This window comes from Chelmon rostratus, chromosome 9 (genome assembly GCF_017976325.1).
Source record: "Chelmon rostratus isolate fCheRos1 chromosome 9, fCheRos1.pri, whole genome shotgun sequence".
In the NCBI taxonomy this organism is placed as follows: Eukaryota; Metazoa; Chordata; class Actinopteri; order Chaetodontiformes; family Chaetodontidae; genus Chelmon; species Chelmon rostratus.
This window is the reverse complement of record NC_055666.1, coordinates 12,966,972-12,986,530: the sequence shown is the minus strand read 5'-3', so window position 1 is coordinate 12,986,530 and position 19,559 is coordinate 12,966,972. Positions and strand designations below refer to the sequence as shown.

The 19,559-nt window shown below is 41.7% G+C and overlaps 1 protein-coding gene across 1 annotated transcript; it reads left to right on the top strand.

Annotated features, from left to right (window-relative positions):
• The first annotated feature begins 801 nt into the window (after window positions 1–801).
• Window positions 802–17,899, top strand: mapk9 (mitogen-activated protein kinase 9). Its single transcript, XM_041944691.1, has 12 exons — window positions 802–991; window positions 6,850–6,996; window positions 8,083–8,212; window positions 9,273–9,331; window positions 9,619–9,757; window positions 10,003–10,168; window positions 11,903–11,974; window positions 13,164–13,346; window positions 13,789–13,913; window positions 13,994–14,057; window positions 15,586–15,657; window positions 15,825–17,899. The coding sequence occupies exons 2-12, from the start codon at window positions 6,881–6,883 to the stop codon at window positions 15,959–15,961; spliced, it is 1,263 nt and encodes a 420-aa protein (XP_041800625.1). The 5' UTR covers window positions 802–991; window positions 6,850–6,880; the 3' UTR covers window positions 15,962–17,899.
• The last annotated feature ends 1,660 nt before the right edge of the window (window positions 17,900–19,559 follow it).

Sequence of the window (19,559 nt, the reverse complement as noted above, 5' to 3'; positions counted from 1 at the left end):
CCATTAATTCAGTCTAGTCCCAGTTTGTGCTTGTAATGTATTATCTTTGTGAGATGTATGAAGTGGTTTGAGTCCATGGATGCATAGGTAAGATATGTTGTAGACAGACATGACAGTAATGGAGCCAAAAATATTTAAAATCCACAACATAATAAAAATGTGTATATTTTACCATCCCCTCACTATTCCATAATTGTGCTTCCTCGACAGGGGCGAAATGTAACTACTGTAAGTGCTTGTATAAGTACAGTACTTAAGTACAATGTTGAGGTACCTGTACTTTACTTGGGGAGTACTTCAGGTTTATGCTACAGAATAAACTTTGCAGAATCAAATTTTACACACAAAAATAAAAAATATAAATATATAAATATTACAAAAATTAGAATTAGGCAGAAAGATAAAATTAGCAACTCTTCTACCAGCTATAACAGTAAAATATGATTTACACGTTGATGCATCAGTAACAATAATGCAATACTATGTCATGTTCAGGGGTCATTCCACTTTTACCTTTATTACTATGAGTAGACTTACAGTATTTTGAATGCGGGACTTTGGGGGATTGAGTGACGTGCACTTACTTCAGAAAATAATATATTATTATTATTATTATTATTATTATTATTATTATTATTATTATTATTATTATTATTATTATTATTATTATTATATATTTTAATCAATAACGCGCACAAGATTTTTTTTCTCCACAGTTTTTTTGAAGGGAAAAAAAAGTTTGCGCACACGTAAACCGTGCGTGATGACGTCATCACATGCTCGCTCTCTGCTTGTTGTGGCGTCCCCTTCCTCCGCACCCGTTCCTCCGTGCTGCCGCTGGAGTTAGCTAGGAACTGGAGGGAGGTCTGTCTGTCGTGACAGCGCGTTCTCCTCAACTTTTCCAAGTCTGGCTTGTGCCTGAAAGACGGAGAGTGGGCTTCATCTTTGTTTTCGATGCATGGGAGTGCCCTGGGAGCGGCGAAGGGAGAAGGTAGGTCTCGCTGCCGCCGCCGCCTCCTCTACCGTCCGTTGGTCCGTCAGAGCTTCCAGTTCAGCCCCGGCCTGACTACCGCATTGCTGCCGACAGAAGTGGAAATACGCCGAGTGTGGGCCTGGATAACTCCGTAACCTATCGAAGGAGACCTGGATTTAACTGGCGTTTATGTTAGTGTGACTTAGGCTGTGTGAACCGATGATTTCTGACTGTTAAACCTCCAAGTGGCAGCGGCGCTGCGGCCGCGGTGTGTCATAACGTTACATGGGTGACTTCATACCTCCGCGCGCGCGCGCGCGCGTGTGTGTGTGTGTGTGAGAGAGTGTTTTAGAGTGGGCGTCCTGGAAGCGAAAACGATTAAAAATCTCAGTTTTCCGTCTGTGTTGTGTTACAGGGTTGCCAGAGTACAGAGCTTGTCCATAACCTACGCTGATGTAACCACAGCCAAATGAATGACATTTGTGTGTGTTAAACCCCCTACGAAAACAGGTGGAGACGTGATGAAAGCTCACCCTCGTGCCATATTTCACCTCCATCAAGTTTATTTGGCATGGTATGTCAGAGGCGAGATTCAGCTTGCCAGCAAATCAGGATGTAGATGGATTAGTCTGAAGTCTGAAGCATGTCACAGCGTGGGCAGGTTGGGTTGTTTGAGCCAGCAGTTCAGGGGGGGTCACACATATATCTACACACCACAGCAGACACGTGAGAGGAAACCAAGAGAAGAAATGCTGCAAGACAGAGCAACAAATGTGGTCCTGCTGTCTTTTCCCATGGGCACACCTTTAGCGTCCAACATCCCCTTCAAGAGACTGGTCTCAGCAGCCATCACCAGCACAGCAGCAGCAGCCTACATGTAGTTTTACCCGCCCCTGTGTGTTTTGTAAGTCTGCTACATCAGAATGAGATGCTGAGCCTGTGGGCCATGCTAATCTGATATCATAGCCAGCTCACTGACTCCCATCCAGCTGCCAACTGAGAGCCAAGGCCATGTCAGACCCCAAGGCTGGGCTGGACTGAACTGGACAGTAGTCATGATGAGCTCTGGTTGTGGATGGTGATGTTTGCACGAAGGTCATCTCTCTTATCGACTCCTCGGCAGAAATTTTGAAATTAACCAAATAGCATGCCTTTATAACAATGGCTCATAAGGAAGAGAACAGGTCGGTGCTTAATTATAGATTTGGTAGGTCCCGAACTCCAATTGTCCCTGTGATGAAGTGTCCTTAAGCAAGATGCTGACCCCCAAACTGCCCCAGATCTATGTGTGTATGAGAAATATAATCCACTTTGGACAAAAGCCTGCCAAACAAATACAATTAATTTTGGGCTCTATGAATAAAACTGACTTGAGTCGAATGTTACGTTATATTGGATTATCCATCTTCAGGAACTATATATGTATATATATATATATATATATATATATATATATATATATATATATATATATATATATATATATATATATAATATACTAACTATTTGCTCTTAAACATCATACTGTTTAATCATATAAATTAAACTTAATCTTTTAATAACAAAAACTAAGTTTTTCTTCCCATCAAATAATCAGTCTGTGTCTCTAGCAAAATATAAACAAAACTGGATCAATAATGTTCCCAAAGAGAAAGCAACCAGCTAAATGATTCCCACATAGAAAACACTGTTACATTTTACTGGCAGGCTGTCTTTGCAGTGAAAGCGCTCTTGCATGCAGCCTTAATGATGTTTGGGAAGCAGACACCAGCTAATTACAGCATTCTCTGAAGAAACGTCTGCGATCAGCCAGTGTGGACCACCGTAACTGGCAGTTTACCAGCCAGTTTTGCTGTGAGTTAATATTGTGACTGGATAAGTTTAATTCATTATTGAAGCCAAAATCACCCTTATTACACAGGTAATTGTCAGCCCTCTGGTTGATATCTGCTTTTTTGTGGCATTTTGCTATTGCATGGGTGTGATTTCCTCCGCAACTGAAAATTATTGTAGAGTTAGTTGTATCTTGCTACTGTCATTGCTGAGGTCATTGTATGATTGTTCCAATATAATCAATGATATGATCACATCTTTACTCAATATGTCAGTGGTGGAATAAGCAGTTAAGCTTGTTTATTCCATCTGTCTTTATGTCCATTAGGCTTTGATGTGCCGCACTTGTAACCTGCCTGCGATGCCCTGATTTTCCTTTGGAGGCATTAACATTCATCTGCTTGGAGAGGAATCCAGAGCTGCAATAATTAATCGATTAAATGAATCACTAACTATTTTGATAATCGATTAACAGAAAAAAAGTAAAGATTCTCTGATTCCAGCTTCTTAAATGTGGATATTCTCTGGTTTCTTTACTCCTCCATGACAGTAAACTGAATGTCTGTGGCTCGTGGACAAAATGAGACATTTGAGGACGTCATCGTGGGCTTTGGGAAACACAGATCGACATTTTTCACCATCATTTTATAGACCAAACAAATAATCTATTAATACAGAAAGGAATGGCCAGATTAATTGACAATGAACATAATCAGTAGCAGCTGCCCAAATCAAATCCCTCAATGCCTGCTGGCCAGAACTGTAACAGGTGCCTGCTGGCGTCTCTCTCGCTTTTTCTAGAGTTTACATACAGTTTACACCTCACTTCAGTTGTTGCCTGTCAGTGTCTGTGTATCTGTGCTGAGTCAACTGTACATTTAGCCTATAGCTGTGCCGAGCTTGGCAGAAAGTGAAAGCTTGTATAAACGTTGGCCTGCCGCAGCTGAAATGGGTTTTGGTTATGATTAATGGCCCCTTTATAGTGTTCTTCAGTTTGATGTGAGCGTTGTAAATCAGTGCACCACATGTTGAGTTAAAGAGATACCGGAGAAAATGTGTTAGTCAATGCAGCTTCCAAGCTAAAGTAGCATTGTGTATTTCACCTAGAGGAAAATGTTTTGCAAGATAATAGCTGCACAATTGTTCATGTAGAATCCATGCTGCCTGCAAGAGAATCCTAAATGTTATTCTAATCGAGCGCAGCCAAGGCTTTAGCATGTCGATTTTTCTGCAAGTGCATTTTAAACCAGTGTGTAATCAAGTGGTAAAAGCGCTGCTTGCATGTCAGAACCAGAGTGTTCATCAAAAATCTGTCAGTACCTTTTAGTCACTCAGTGAGGATATCTGAGGAGGCCACAGGGAAGATAGAAGAAAAACAGAAAAGGGCAGAGGAGTGAGATAATGTCAGGGGCATAAAATAACAACAAAGGGAGATAAAGCCAAGGAAAATGGAAAGAGTGAGAGAAGGATGGAGGAAGTCAGGGTCTTTGCTGCTCTCTCCCCTTGGGTGTAGTGAGAGAGCCAGCTGGACATGCATGTGAGAAGGAGGAGAAAAAGCCGGGGAGGCAGAGGAAGAAAGTAGATAGTGATGAGGATTCATTTTTCATCTGAGTAATGGTGTGCTTGCAGACCCACACCTACTACATCTGAAGGCATATTTTTGGCCGCAGTTTCCAAAGTGTTTGGAAAGAGACAAGATGGCATGTTCAAGAGAAATTAAAAACCCAGGCTCATAACAGAAGCTAACAATTCAGAACAAACCAACACAGGAAGTAAACAAAAAGCCAAGATGACAAGCAGAGACTCTGTGGGATTAGATAACACAATCAAATGAAGGCATACGTTAAACACGGGGGGAAATACTTCAGCGAGATGCATAAAATAACAAAAAAAAATCACTGCTGTTCCAATAAGTGTTGATATAAGGCCACGAGAAGTTCAGCCATTTTTATAGGTGGTGACAAACTTCACAGCTCCATGATAAACATTATTGAACTTTTATTATTATGATGATATATTATTCCAACAGCTTTTTATTTTGTGTTTTTGCCATTTAGTTTTATATAGCATTTTTTTAATATATTGTCTAAAACAATTTATATTTTGAAATTAAAACTATACAGTATACTTATGATTTCTATCACATTACTACGAAATCCCTAGACATTTAAGGCTAATTTTACCGTGAAATGTTCAGAGTTTGCTGTCATATTACCTGAGAAGTTTTTGCCAACACTGATACATGTATAAAAAAATAACAATAGCGAGGGCTGCAACAATTCGTTTATTGACATTTGTTCATTTCTAATTTGCTTAAAAGCTTAAAGTATGAACTTAAAAGTTATCAAGATTTATTTCTTCAGTTGCCAACCTTAATTATACTACTACTAATGATTATCATTGTTGTTATCAGTTGATTTGGTAATAATCTACCTTGTGTATATTCGAAACATAATTTTTTTTCATTTTCAGGTTAAGGAAGCCTTTTTCTGTTAAGATTTTCTTTTTTAGTGAGAAACAAACTTCAGAAATTATTTTTTCTTATTGTTTTGTCCAGTTAAGTCCATCAGCTGGCAGTTGGTCCTCCTCTACTTACTGATGAGGCTCACTGCTCACTCACTGCGCTTCTTTTTAATGCTGTCACAGTGTCAACCCTGAGACTGAGTAGCTTTACAATTCAAGTAGCTTGAAATGTTAGTTAAGCTCTAATGCGATCATCTTGAATCCGGGAGACTCTGTTCTGCTTGTTTGCTTCAGAGGTGCTAGTTGGTCGAGTGGGTACGTAAGGTGAAATACCTCTCGAGATCTCACCTATTAAGCCTGAAATTGCTGACTGGCATTGGGTTAAAGGAATAAGAGAGTTTGGAGACCTTTGATGCTTCTATTTTCATCCTTAGTTTGATCTATTTTTATTATTATTATCAAGTGGGTTTTATTCTCCATCCATGCATTAATTTCCTATCCCTGTTTTATTGTCACTGTGTTTTTTCTTTTTCCACGGAAGCACTTGGTGCATGTGATTTTTTTGTTGTAAAGCACTTTAAGTTGCAGTTCTTGTCTGAAAGGTGCTATTTAAAAAGAGATATTAATATTATTCTTATAACCTCTGACCTGCTATTTATGTCTTTTTAGCACTTTGTCTTTCTGGTCATGAGAAGCAGCGAGCGCTCATGTCCTCGTTGCTTGTCAGACGGAAAAGGCTGAAATATTAGACACCATTTAACCTGTGGCTGTTTTCTAAAGGAATTACAAACAGCCGTGGCCACTTGCTGTTGCATAGCTACATAATTGTGTGTCCTCGCCCACACACACACGCACACACAAACCCTGGCCAAGAATAATACTCCTCCTCCACTTCCTGCCTGAGGAATCAATGCTCACGCTGACATATTTTTTCACATCATGTGTTATCAACTTTTAACATGTATTAGTTACCGTGTCCTCATCCTATGCTGATTGCTGCACACATGCTTGTTGTGAAGCTGGATGCAGATCAGAGAATAATGAACATGTTCAAGCTGAATGCTGCCAGCGTGTTGTGTGTGCGTGTCGTTGTGTTGTGTGTGTGTTTACTGAGCATGAGTGTGTCAGCATGAGTTTAGAGATGGCAGTAAGAGCCTCAGGAACTCCAAGCTGTCAGCTGCCTCTGTTCTCCACTACACACACACACACACACACACCAAAACATTTACAGCCTCGGCTTCAGTTCAGCTCCAACCCACTGTTACCTGTGTCAGATGAACAAAGTGGTGATAGATTGCTTGGCTTTAAATGGGCTGAAAATGAAGGGAATGATGCCAGGGACTGACAGATGGAACCATATTAGGCCCTGCCATTCACTGTGGATCATTTGAGTGATTCAGTGGACTGAAAAAAAAAGTTTCAAATTCTTTTAGTGCAATAACCTCATCCCACTGATGTAAGATTATTAATGCGCTGTATCATTTGGAGGTAGGAGATTTTGCATGCAGCTGAAGTGCCTGGCATGGCCCTCAGTCATGCTGTTTAGGTGTTTATCTGTTTCTTTTTTACGCCCCCTGCAGACAGTGCCGGTGGTCCTGACTGTTCAGCAGGATGAGTGAGGCGGAGGGCCAGTTCTACAGTGTTCAGGTGGGAGACTCCACCTTCACTGTACTCAAGCGCTACCAGCAGCTCCGCGCCATCGGCTCTGGGGCCCAGGGCATCGTCTGGTGAGAGGCTGCACTTTTTATGAGCGCGTTGCCAATTGTGTCACCAGCCTAGGGTGTTATTGATGTTCGGAGTTCCTTCTGATTACATAAACATCTCATGTTGCATGAGTGTTGTCAACTGGTACCCAGCTAATGGTGGGCCATAGCAGGCCAGTTTCAATAACTAAAGGATAACTTTCGTTTTTTACAACCTGGACCCATTTACTCACCCAGACAACTTTGGTGGCATTTGGAGTCGTTTTGAAGAAATTAGCCCCAGAGGAGCGGCGCGTATATCCGTATAATGCGAGTACTCGGGGCATCCATGCGTAGCCTCTATAAACGCATAATCTGCGGCGAAACTCGTTCATATTTCAATATTTTGTTATGATATGCTGGTGCTATTCCCCTCTGAGCCGGCGGTCGGCTAGTTTAGCTGTACTTTGGCACAGCTATGGTTCGTTATTGCGTATTTGTAGCCGACCACCACAGAGTCAGCCGGCGTTCGGTAATGACATCATCCACGTCAGAGGTAGTTGTCTAGAGACGTCGGATGTTGATAACATGCCACCACGGGCTCAGAGGGGAATAGCACCAGCATATCATAACAAAATATTGGAATATGAACGAGTTTCGCCGCAGATTATGCGTTATATAGAGGCTGCGCATGGATGCCCCAATAACTCGCATTATACGGATATACGCACCGCTCCTCTGGAGCTTACTTCTTCAAAACGACTCCAAATGCCACCAAAGTTGTCTGGGTGAGTAAATGGGCGTATTTAATGCTACAAATAAGGTCCAGGTTGTAAAAAAAGAAAGTTATCCTTTAAACTGTATGATAATAAACACTGTCATGGCTTACTGGTCACTTATATCTTTTTTTGACAGGTCGTGTCTCCTTTGAAAAAGGCCTATTATGGCCAATATCAGTCTGTTTGTCTAGTACATGAAATTTCTAGCATCTCTTTTACCTTTTTTGAAAAGGTAAAATGAGTTACCATCAAGTTAATGGTGAGTCAGATGACAGCTTTGCTCAGCAGGATGCATTAATTTTTTTTTTCTTGATAACCTGTCTGTTCTCTCCTCCATGCCATGTATGACTAGCTCCGCTCTAGATACAGTCCTTGGTATACCGGTGGCAGTGAAGAAGCTGTGTCGGCCCTTCCAGAACCAGACCCATGCTAAGCGTGCCTACAGGGAGCTGGTGCTGCTCAAATGTGTCAACCACAAAAATGTAAGACTTCTATTTAAAGGATAGGCTCACACTGAATTGAAGACACTAGTCAGGTGCACAAATGTAGAATGAAGCTTGGTCTAATCACGTGTCCGTTAAGAGATCCTTGATTAATGTGATTCCAATGTAAGGGATGGAGACAAATTTCACCATCCTCGTTCTGTGCAAAAATATAACCAAGACTACAGCAGTGTCAGTTACACAAATCAAGTGGGTGTCACCCAGAGTAACTCTAGTTTCAGTTCATAATCTCATTCCCATTCTTTGTGTTTCCTCAGACAGCGTCGCTGTGCTGAGCTGCAGTGGAGGGACGGTGACACAAAGAGGGATTATTGTACTAATAACACTGTAACTTTGGAAGATACCCACTTCATTTGATTGAATCAATCATGTTAACCAGAATATATAGTATTCGGAATAAATATATTCATAATATATTTTACACACCACGGGGTCTTATATAGGAGTTGTAGCCTATTGGAAGCGCATTAAGAAGGGCGCACTGAATGACGGTATGAGCAGGAAGAGTTTCAATGTTCATATGGATGCTCGACTGTTGTTTTTAGACAGACTTGAAAACTATCTTTTAATATCAGCTCTTTTTCCGACCTTCTGAAATATGTGTCTGATACAGATACATGAAGTATTCTAACACAATAAACCATTTTTCATTCTATAAACTGAGCAGGGCAGTTCAAAACTGCTGTCAAATTCAAACCTACTGTAGCTTCTATACTCTCGTCTTCTCATGTATTGTTTTCATAAGAGTGTTTCATAAGAGTTAAAAATGTCCTACCTCCCTCTTTCATTTCGCTGCAATATGACTGGCAGCCAAAGCACAGACTTTAATTGTCTGAGATAAAAAAATATTGAAATAAATACAGACTTGAGGAAAAGGAGAGGGTCAGCTCGCTGAATGTAATTTCTTGCTCAGAGTGAGAGAATCAAGACAAACCCTACTTAGTGCTCTGCCCCCAGTTGGCTAGCTCTCCACACTGAAGTGGATGCAGTAGATGGGAGAGTAACAGAGTGGACTAATGGCCTGTCTCTCTGCTTGCAGATCATCCGTCTGATCAATGTCTTCACGCCTCAGAAGTCCCTGGAGGAATTCCAGGACCTGTGAGTGGCAGTGGAGTGTTTTTTGGCTGCAGCAATCTACTCTTGTGCTCTCTGTAGGAGTCAGAGATTTTAGTTGAGGCGTTTTCTTTGTGTGCCTCCTTTCATTAAACCAGCATCCCTTATTTACTGTACCTGTCAACCTCTTCTATTGTACTCTCTTGCTTTATATGCTCTCTTTTCTGTGATTACTTATTTTTGTTTGTCACTGCTCCTTTACAACCCTTCCAACATCTTCTTTGTGCCATTTGTCGCACTTTACTTCTTTTCTTTCCTCCCTCGTCCTTTAGGTATCTGGTGATGGAGTTGATGGATGCCAGCCTATGCCAGGTGATCCACATGGACCTGGACCACGAGAGGATGTCCTATCTGCTCTACCAGATCCTCTGTGGCATCAGGCACCTGCACTCTGCTGGCATCATCCACAGGGTAACAGGACAAGGAAGAAGTGTGATATGAGCAGTGTAAAGAGTAACTCAGTATCAGGTTGAAAAACAGTGTCCTAGCCAGGTGATAAACCACTGGATGGTGATAGCTGGTGTTAATTTGCTCATTAATTAATTGATCAAGAATTCACTCCTAAATATTTATCACCACATGAAAAGTGACATTAGAACATTTGGGCTTTTGAGTGTGTGTGTTTCTGTAGATTTATAGCGTTTCTCTCCCCTCAGGACCTGAAGCCCAGTAACATTGTGGTGAAGTCTGATTGCACTCTAAAGATCTTGGATTTTGGCCTGGCGAGGACGGCCTGCACTAACTTCATGATGACCCCCTACGTGGTCACCAGATACTACCGCGCCCCAGAGGTCATACTGGGCATGAAGTATAAGGAGAATGGTAAGGACAGCCAAGCACCAGCCTTTTAAAACAACAATTTTGGCATGAACTGAGGGGGATGGATGAAGGAGTAAAGCTCCACTGTTGTATGACCACATTGTCACACAACACTGCTCTAAATATGTTGTGACCATCTGACCCTGTCGTTATTTTTGGCTGTCCAATGCTCCATTAAAGACAATAAAAGAAGCTGTCATTCACTGTGGAACCTCATGCATTATAACAGAGAGCCATCAGTATTGACTATCTTACCTACATAAAATGATATCACAGAACAAAGCATGAGGTTATTAAGAAACAGTGTCATCATTACATAGTTTGGCTAACAGACATAGCAGCATTTGAGTAAACAAAGAAGCACATCACATCCAAACAGATAGCGCCAGCTGTTAAAGATAACAACTCATAAAAAAAATGCCTGAAATGCACAGTCGCACGTCTTTGATCCAGTATCAGTCGGATTGTTATCATTATTATTACTATCAGCTAAAAGTGTCTGGGTCTCAGAAACCACAAGACCTACAGCAACCAACCTTGACAGCACACACAGTGACTCTTATGCTTTAAAAGCTGTTGCACACAGTCAGTGTTGCTTGCAGCTATATTTAATTTTGGTTATTGATAGGATGATAAATGTCCTTACCGTACTGTGGTAAATGGCTGAAATTATGTCTCACAAAATCCTCTGTATCCTTTCTTGTTTGTCTCCCTCAGGGGGCCTTAGATTATGTTCTTAAATCATTGATTGTTAGTTTGGTTCATACAACATGCCCCAGTGGTAAGAAATTGATTAAGACATTTACAGTTATTTCACTGCCACAAGCATCTACAAAAAGTCCATTCATTCATTCATTCATTCCATTCTCTGGGTTGAAATCTTAGCTGAAGAGATGCATAAAGCTGCCGTTTTGTGCTATAAATCAGCACATGTTTACAATGAGTCATTTGTCTATAAAACTCTGTAAAGCTGTTCATGTTCTAGACTTAACTTTATGGTGATGCATGAGACATCACATAGAAGTAGGATTACAAACAGGAAGCAGTCAAAAGACTCATGTGTGGCCTGGCCTAACAGGAAAGTCCTTTTGCCCGGCCAAGAGTGTATCTGCCCTGTTAAAGCAGTCACAACGAATAGCGTTGCCTGTTTTTTGAATTTATGATTTATGCATTGTGTTTGTAGACTGGACCTAAAGTGGTCTGTGTGATCTGGAGGTGTTATCAGAGCGTAGAGAGCTTTCAGTTTCAGTGAAACTGAAAGCAGGGCAAGAGAGGAGTTAATAGCTGTTTGCCACATATACACGCTCTAAAGCAAACAGCCGACTCAGAGAGCGAGCGGGAGACAAACTACATCCTACTCTGCTAAGCGCGCACACGGGGAAAGCGATGAAGAGAGCAACAGCTGTGTAAACTGATAAGCAGAGCTGCAGAGGCGAGGAGAAAGGCCTGGAAGGCTGCGGCTGCTTCCCAAGCCAGAGAGAGAGAGGGAAAAGAAAGCCAGCCTGAAGATGAATATGATGAAAGCATCGGGCCACAGCTAGAGGATGGACCAAAATAACAAGGGCTCGTGCTCTGCATTTTACTGTTTATCATTCAGATTTTAACCATGGAGCGTGTGGTTCATCTCTGCTTCACATGTTGTTTTACTCTGTATGTAGTGTGCATTATAGTGTGTGGTTTTGTGATTCTGTGTCATCATTATTTGATATCTTTTCTGTGTGTGTGCTCTGTTCCCAGTGGACATCTGGTCAGTGGGGTGCATCATGGGAGAGATGGTAAAGGGCAGCGTCATCTTCCAGGGCACCGACCGTATCCTTTACCGCTTTCACTGTCCCTGTACCACTCGTGGTCCCCCTTCTTTCATCTTTCACCCTCCATCCACCTCCATTAAGCACAAACTATCCTATTCATCTTGCCAATTGTCTTGTCTTAGTGTTCCTAGCACACTTGTCTGTCAAGACATTTTCTCGATTTAAACAGAGAGCTTCATGTGTTTCCTGTCCTCTTCAATGATTATTAATCTGTGGAGTTGTTTTTCAGATAACATGCCCTTAATTGATAGAGGGAATCAAATTGAAGCGGTTCAATTCATTTGCATTTATATTGGCCATTTCTCCGTTTCTAATGGGTTTAGTCACCTCTTCACTCACCAGCTGCTGTCAATGACACTGTCCATTTGCACCTGCGGAGCTGAGGATGGATGCAGGGTGCACTGTGATCCTAGGATAGATTGCTTTATTCTTTCTAATATCCTTCTACTGCAATTGTAAGTCAGCAGGCCCACAGAATGTGCACATCTGTATTTTTAGCCATGCTAGTGGCGTGATTCAAGGGATGGCAGTGTTGGTCTGTCTGTCGGTCCACCACTTCGGTCCAGCCTGAAATATCTCAACATCTACTGTGGATGGAATGGCAAAACATACATCCGTAATTCCCAGATGATGAATCCTGCAGTGCTGACTCTGCTGATCCCCTGACTGTTCCTCCACTGCCACCTTCAAGTTGATGTTAATTGTTTTTATTGAAATGTCTTAATAACTGATGGATAGATTGTTATGAAGTTTAATACACACATTCACTCAGGATGAAACGAATAACTTCAGTAATCCTCTGACTTTTTGTTTAGCACCGTTGTCAGGTTTCAGTTTGTGCAATACTTCAGTTTATGATGAAATACCTTGCTAATGATATTCTCATCATCCTCAGTTGTACTTTGTTTTGTACACATTAGCAAATGTTAGCATGCTAGCATGCTAAACTAAGATGATGAAAATGGTAAATATTATACCTGCGTCATCAGCATGCTAGCATTGTGAGCATGTTAGTATGACTAGCCTAACAGTAGACTCTTTATTCTATTTATGCATGGTATGCAAAGTGCATCAATTTCATACACTTATTTCCTGATTCCATGCCTGATCAAATCTTTCTCTCATTTGCTGACATATGCACATGCCCGTAAATCGTCTGACTTTTCCATAACAAGCGTGTTGTTCAGACATTGACCAGTGGAATAAGGTGATTGAGGTTCTGGGCACGCCCAGCCTGGAGTTTATGAACCGTCTGATGGAGACCGTCAGGAATTATGTGATGAACAAGCCGCAGTATCCTGGAGTCAGTTTTGCCGAGCTTTTCCCGGACTGGGCCTTTCCTTCTGACTCAGAACATGACAAGCTGAAGAGTAAAACTTTTTGACACTAAAATACACTTGTTTAACTTCACTTCAATGCATATTTGTTCAGTTTCGTAGCATGGCTATTTGAGGAGATTTCATGGTTTTTAAATCTCTTATGAGGACACTGATACAGTGTTTATATTTTAGTGAGGCATTTGTCTGCAGTATATTGATGCAATGAGACATTTGCAAACAAAACGGCAGGGATGCAGAAGCTGAAACTGAGCATAACTAGTTCAGAGAATCACCATGTAGGTCAAAAGTTTCTCTGCCCTAATCTGTGGCATTTAGAGTTAGAGACCATACCACTGAAACCAGAGAACAAATCTTGACATTCTCAGAGACGTTACCCAGCAGAAGTAATCAGTTCTCATGAAGGCCGCTAAAATGAAGTGATGTCATGGCATTTTTCTGCATTAAAACTGCCCTTCCTCTGTTGCCATAACAGCGGGTCAAGCACGGGACCTGCTGTCCAAAATGCTCGTCATTGATCCTGAATGCCGCATCTCTGTAGAAGAAGCCCTCAATCACCCGTACATTCACGTGTGGTACGACCCTGCAGAGGCCGACGCGGTGAGGAGACTGTTCCCGTGTTATCAGTGTAGTGGCGGTGTGTGACCTCGCTCATATAATTATTTCTCTTTGTTTCTCAGCCTCCCCCCCAGATTTCAGATAAGCAGCTGGAAGAGAGAGAGCACACCATCGAGCAATGGAAAGGTAGGATGCACTGCCCTCTAGGGAAACCTGCCAGCAGTGCAGCTTAACCTTCTTTACATTTTAATGAAAATCACAGGAAACTAAACCTAGCCCTGTTAAGAATCCTGTTTCTTCCATATTTCTATGTGTTTATATATATTGTATATATAGTACCAGTCAGAAGTCTGCACACACTGTCTCATTCAGTGTTTTTTTTTCTTTCATTTTCTACATTGTAGATTAAAACTGAAAACATGAACTATTAAAGAACACATGTGGGATTATGTAGTAAACAAAATAGTGTTAGAGCAAAACATGTTTTGTACTAAAGTTTCTTCAGAGCACCTTTTGCCTTGATGACAGCTTTGCACACTGTTGGCGTTTCTCAATCAGCTTCATGAGGTCGTCACCAAGGATGGCTTTCAGGTGTTCCTTATCAAAAGTTAATTAGTGGAATTTCTTGCCTTCTCAGCAGGCTTGAGACCATCAGTTGTGTTGTGCCAAGGCAGTGTTGGCAAGAACTTTGAATGCATTTCAAGTGTACTTGCAAAAACTGTCAAACTCTATGGTGAAACGGGTGAGCTACCTCTGCTGCAGAGGATAAGTTCATTACAGTTACCAGCCTCACCAATTAACGGCACCTGAGAGGCCACACATCAGTGCTTCACAGAGTTCAGGTGACAGACACATCTCGTCATCAGCTGTTTGTAGGAGACTGTGTGTGAATCAGGCCTTCATGGTTGAATTGCTAGAAAGAAACTACTGGGGAAGACCAAGACACACAAGGAGAGGACATTAGACCAGTGGAAATCTGGGCTTCCCACTGTGAAGCTTGTACGAGGAGGGATGATGGTGTGGGGGTGCTTTGCTGGTGGTACTGTTGCCAGTCTATTTAAAATCAAAGGCACACTTAATCAGCATGGTTACAGCAGCGTTCTGCAGCGACCTGTCTTCCCATCTGGTTTGTGCTCTGTGGGACCATCACTTGTTTTTCAACAGGAAAATGACCCAAAACATGACCTGCAAGCTATGTGAGGGCTATTTGGCCAAGAAAGAGTGTAATTGAGTGCAGCAGATAACTTGACCTCCACAATCAACCAACCTAAACCCAGTTGAGGTGGTTTGGAATGAGTATTATGGCTCACCACCTGCAGCATGCCTTTGGTGGTTGCGATAAGATGAAGGTGCTTATCACTCTCACATACACAAGAGAGATGTACTTAACACGACACTCAATTATGTCATGCCCACAGAGCAAAGACGAGATGATAGCTGCATAAACTATTCCATCTTTTTATAATTTAATGACAATTATAAAAATCATGACCCACCCCGATTTAAGTTCATGCCAACAGTGTGCAAAGCGAAAGGTGGCTACTTTGAAGAATTTAAAACATAATTTGCTTCGTTTGCCCCTTTATTTTCTTACTACATTAAGTAATAGTGATTTGTCATAGTTTTGCTGTCTTCAGTATTAATCTACAATGCAGAAAACAAAATTGAACATTCTCAGTATGGACAGCACCTAGCATTTTCTGTTTTTCTCCAGAACTCATTTACGAAGAGGTGATTGACTGGGAAGAGAGGAATAAGAATGGACTGATGAAAGAAGACTGCTCAGGTACGTACATGCTCCGCTCTCTTTAATTATCTGCAACATTGGGCAACGCAGTGCTGTGAGGAGCCAGCACAGCTAGCCTGACTAACCTGACTAACTAGATGTTGTTCTTAAATGTGCAACTGCCTAAACCTTGTATTTACGCGTTCTCTGCGCTGTGTGTGTATCAGATGTGGTGTCAGGTTCAGCCTCCCAGTCCTCATCAGCCAACGACATCTCGTCCATGTCCACGGAGCAAACCTTGGCCTCGGATACAGACAGCAGCAGCATTGACACACTGACGGGACCGCTGGATGAGAGTCAGTGAACACAGTCCATGGCCATGTGTCTGCCTGTCTGCTTGCCTCAGTTCCAATTTACAATATCCAAATTTCGCTTTCCTTTCATCTCTTTTCTCCCTTATCCCCCCATCTTCTGTATCCTTTTGTCCTTTTTTTTTATCCCTTTTTAATCCTGCATTTCTCTTCTTTCCTCTTTAACCTCAATGAATAGGTCTATTTTTCTATTTCCTTTCTGTGTGTGATGTGCTGGATCTTGGTGATCCTCTACAACTTCAGACTTCAGTTTTTGGACTGCTGCCCAGAGCTCAAAACTATCTGTTCTCTCTGTTGTGTCAAAGGTTTATCTTTCTCTTCCTCGTGGATATTGTTTAACTTGATTAAGTATATAATATATGGATTTTCAGGTTATCAGGAGCAGGTGGTGGGGGGGGGGATTGTTGTTGGTTCTGTACGCCTGTATTTTAATAGTTTTATTTTTTTAGCAAATATTTAGTTGAGACCAGAGGTTATTGTCATCCAATTAGAGCAGACACGCACTGAACATAGACCACAGCTGCCAGCTGCTCTCATGCATGTTACGCCAATATGAACAAAAGCTTACCATAAGTCAGTCGTGCCGACCAGCTGATGTCCATCTGATGATCAAACGCTCATCCAGAGTTTGATCAATCCTTTAGCTAGCTTGCAGTATTGCAGATCTCCACAGTGGTGCTTTCCGCACAGTGTTTTTTAATTAATTGGCTTGAGTGATGTGGATTTTGAGCTTTTCCTCCTGACAGCTCGGGGAAGCTGTGGTTGCAGTGTTAGTTTTATTTCCTGATTATGATGTACTGTATGTAAAGATGTTATGATCTGACACTTATAGTTGCTGTAGACTCTTTTACTGCTAATAGGTAAGGTGTGCTTGTTTTGTTAAGAAACTCAGCATATCTGTAGAACCACATATTGCAATCGTCCCCATTTGACATAAGGTACTGACTAACGATGTGTATATCAAAAAAAGATCACCTGTAAATTCGGGAGAGGCAAAAAGATACATGTATTTATTTTTGTGTTCCTGCGAAATGTTGCACACAATCACAGGCCGATGTCAGTGAAGCCTCTTGTCAAAGCATTTTATCAACAAATCAATGCATTGGCTGCTCCTTTTCTAAACCATTCCATTCGTACTGGAACAGTAACAAAATTGGTCATAATTCATCATGTAGAACACATGTAAAGGCAGTAAAACACAAATAACAGTGTTTAAGTTGCATGAAGGCATTAAAGATGCCAATAAGATACCGTTGTTCTTGTTATAAAGAGAAATCGGTTCAGGTCAGTTCCTTTATTTACAGTAACTTGATGTTCTTGGTTCTGAAAGCCTGTTTGATGCAGATGTTTGTTTTTTGTTTGTTTTTGGCCTTGTAAGCATATATTTGTGTGTATTATCAAAATGTACTGTGCAGCGCTCTCCTTCATTATCTCTTTTAATGGTCCTTAAAGACAGCAGTCGCCTGGTTGCATAGGCAGCGTCTGTGGAGGAAGTCAGACCTCGACATGGGAACCTAAAAATGCACCCTGGAGCTGCTTTTTGCAGAACTGATTGCACAGTGTGATGGACATGCAGAAATATGACACTATGGAGTCGCTGAGGACTTGAAGCACCGTGTTGTACACTATATTTTCCTTTTATATACCATGACCTTATTCTTTCAGTCATGCCTTAAAAGACCAGAGGAGTGGCCAATTCACTCCCAAAAATCCTCCGAGATAAGGACTGAGCATTACAGAACATCTTGTGTGTTTACCATGTTGTTAAAAAGAAAAAAGCTCCGTTGTACACACTGTACATCTCACATTTCTGTTCAGTTTGTTTCTCCTTTTTATTTTCAGAGATGTCCTGTGTGATTGCAATGACCACAATATAATCACTTGGCCAACATATTTTGCCCTCACGTAACTAATAAAGTGGACATCAGTGATTCATTTTCTTTCAGTGATATTGTTTTGTACAAGTCTCAGATTCTGAATGAAGAAACAACTGTACATCACTTAAATCGATCAATATTCTGCTTAGATATTGACAAACTACTCTACTAGAGCCTAACTAGAGTTTAAAGACTAGTCAGTCTTGTGCCTTCTGTCCTTGGCTTTGCACATGCTGTTCATATCACACACATTTTTTTTTTTTTTGTCCTCAAAAGCTCTTGACGATGCATTCTGTCTTCTTGGCCTCATTGCTGAGCTCTCCAAAGGAGTCAAAGAACTGCTCCATCTCCTTCTGCAGGGTTGCGTTGTGCCTCTCCGCGTCAGCCCGAGCCCTCTCAGACTCCACGATCTTAGCCTGGACAGCCTGGTACCAGTGCCGCTGCTGCGTGAGGTTGGTTTTCAGCCGAACAACCTCGACCTGCAGCTCTTCATTTCTTTGCTCGAGGCTGGTGGTAAAGACATGAGGAAGAAGAGCAAAAGACAAGAATATCAAAATTACTTAGTGTGAACACAAGGCTGAGAGGTGGGTGAGGCTTTTCTAGCAATGAACAGGAGTGAGAGAAGAGGTCAGTGGATTATTTGTTGGTCAATCTGTAACGTCAATAGGTTGTTTGATTTCTTAATGCCTGAAATGGTTGGACGAGGCAGAAAGGTTGTGTTAAATTGTACAGTTAAATCCAACTGCTGTATCTATCACCTTCCTTTATCAAGCTAAAAGAATCGTCATTTTCCTCTTGACCTTCCAACCAGCACCAACAACCTTACACTGAGACTTGCTCTATCTATATCGGTAATAAATGAGGTATGTGTTGTGTCTAGGTCAGCAGCATGGCCCCTTAAATTAGCTCTCTTTCCAGTGCCATGAGCCGTTCCTATAGGTCAACCACACAGGCTGTGCTTTCTTTCTATTAAAGCCAAACCACTATTTTCCAACAGGAAACACTGTGAATTTGTATTTTAGGTCAGCAGAGAAAAGAGATGCAGTATATGGTACATCCAAGCATTTAACGTAGTAGTTGATACACTGAGACAATAGAGGAAAAAAGAGAAATAATTCTGAATCTTAGTATTGTCTGTGTTCTAAACATATCACATCATGGGAGAATTTGGGGAGATTTTAAAAGAATAACAGTTTGACGGTGCACTGCGAACTAAACAGGAAATAGGTTGACACTCAGGGTCAGTTGAGGCCTGGGAACATTATGTTACCCTTCACTGGAAATACACCGAGGGCTGTAAAACTGTCAAAGGCAAGTCAGTGAATTGAAAGTGTAAGACTGAAGCCGAGAGAGTAGGCACATTGAATGTAGGACATTTCAGTTGTTACATGCTGTGACTAATCTCTGTGTAGTTTTATAACTAAAACGCAAGACCTTACCTGATTATTCGTGCCTCATACTCCTCCCTCTGTCTGACTATTTGCTGTTGGAGGCTCGTGAGGAGGCTGCGAAGGGCACTGGCAGAGGGGTCAGCCAGGGGTACGGGCGGGGGCACCCTGGGAGACCAGGATGGCTGCTCTGAGTGCTGGGCTCCAGCTGGGGGCCACAGAGCCTGGAACTCAGTTTGGGAAAGCTGATGGGGACTCGCTGCAGCTTGCTGTCGCTGAGGAGGTGTCATCGAGTGCTTAATGTGCTGCATCGGGTCCCCCAGCTT

Coding starts and splice junctions, on each gene's coding strand:
- mapk9 (XM_041944691.1), top strand. CDS start 6,881: ATGAGTGAGGCGGAGGGCCAGTTCTACAGTGTTCAGGTGGGAGACTCC. Junction 10,169..11,902: donor CATGAAGTATAAGGAGAATG/GTAAGGACAGCC, acceptor CTCTGTTCCCAG/TGGACATCTGGTCAGTGGGG. Junction 13,347..13,788: donor AGAACATGACAAGCTGAAGA/GTAAAACTTTTT, acceptor TTGCCATAACAG/CGGGTCAAGCACGGGACCTG.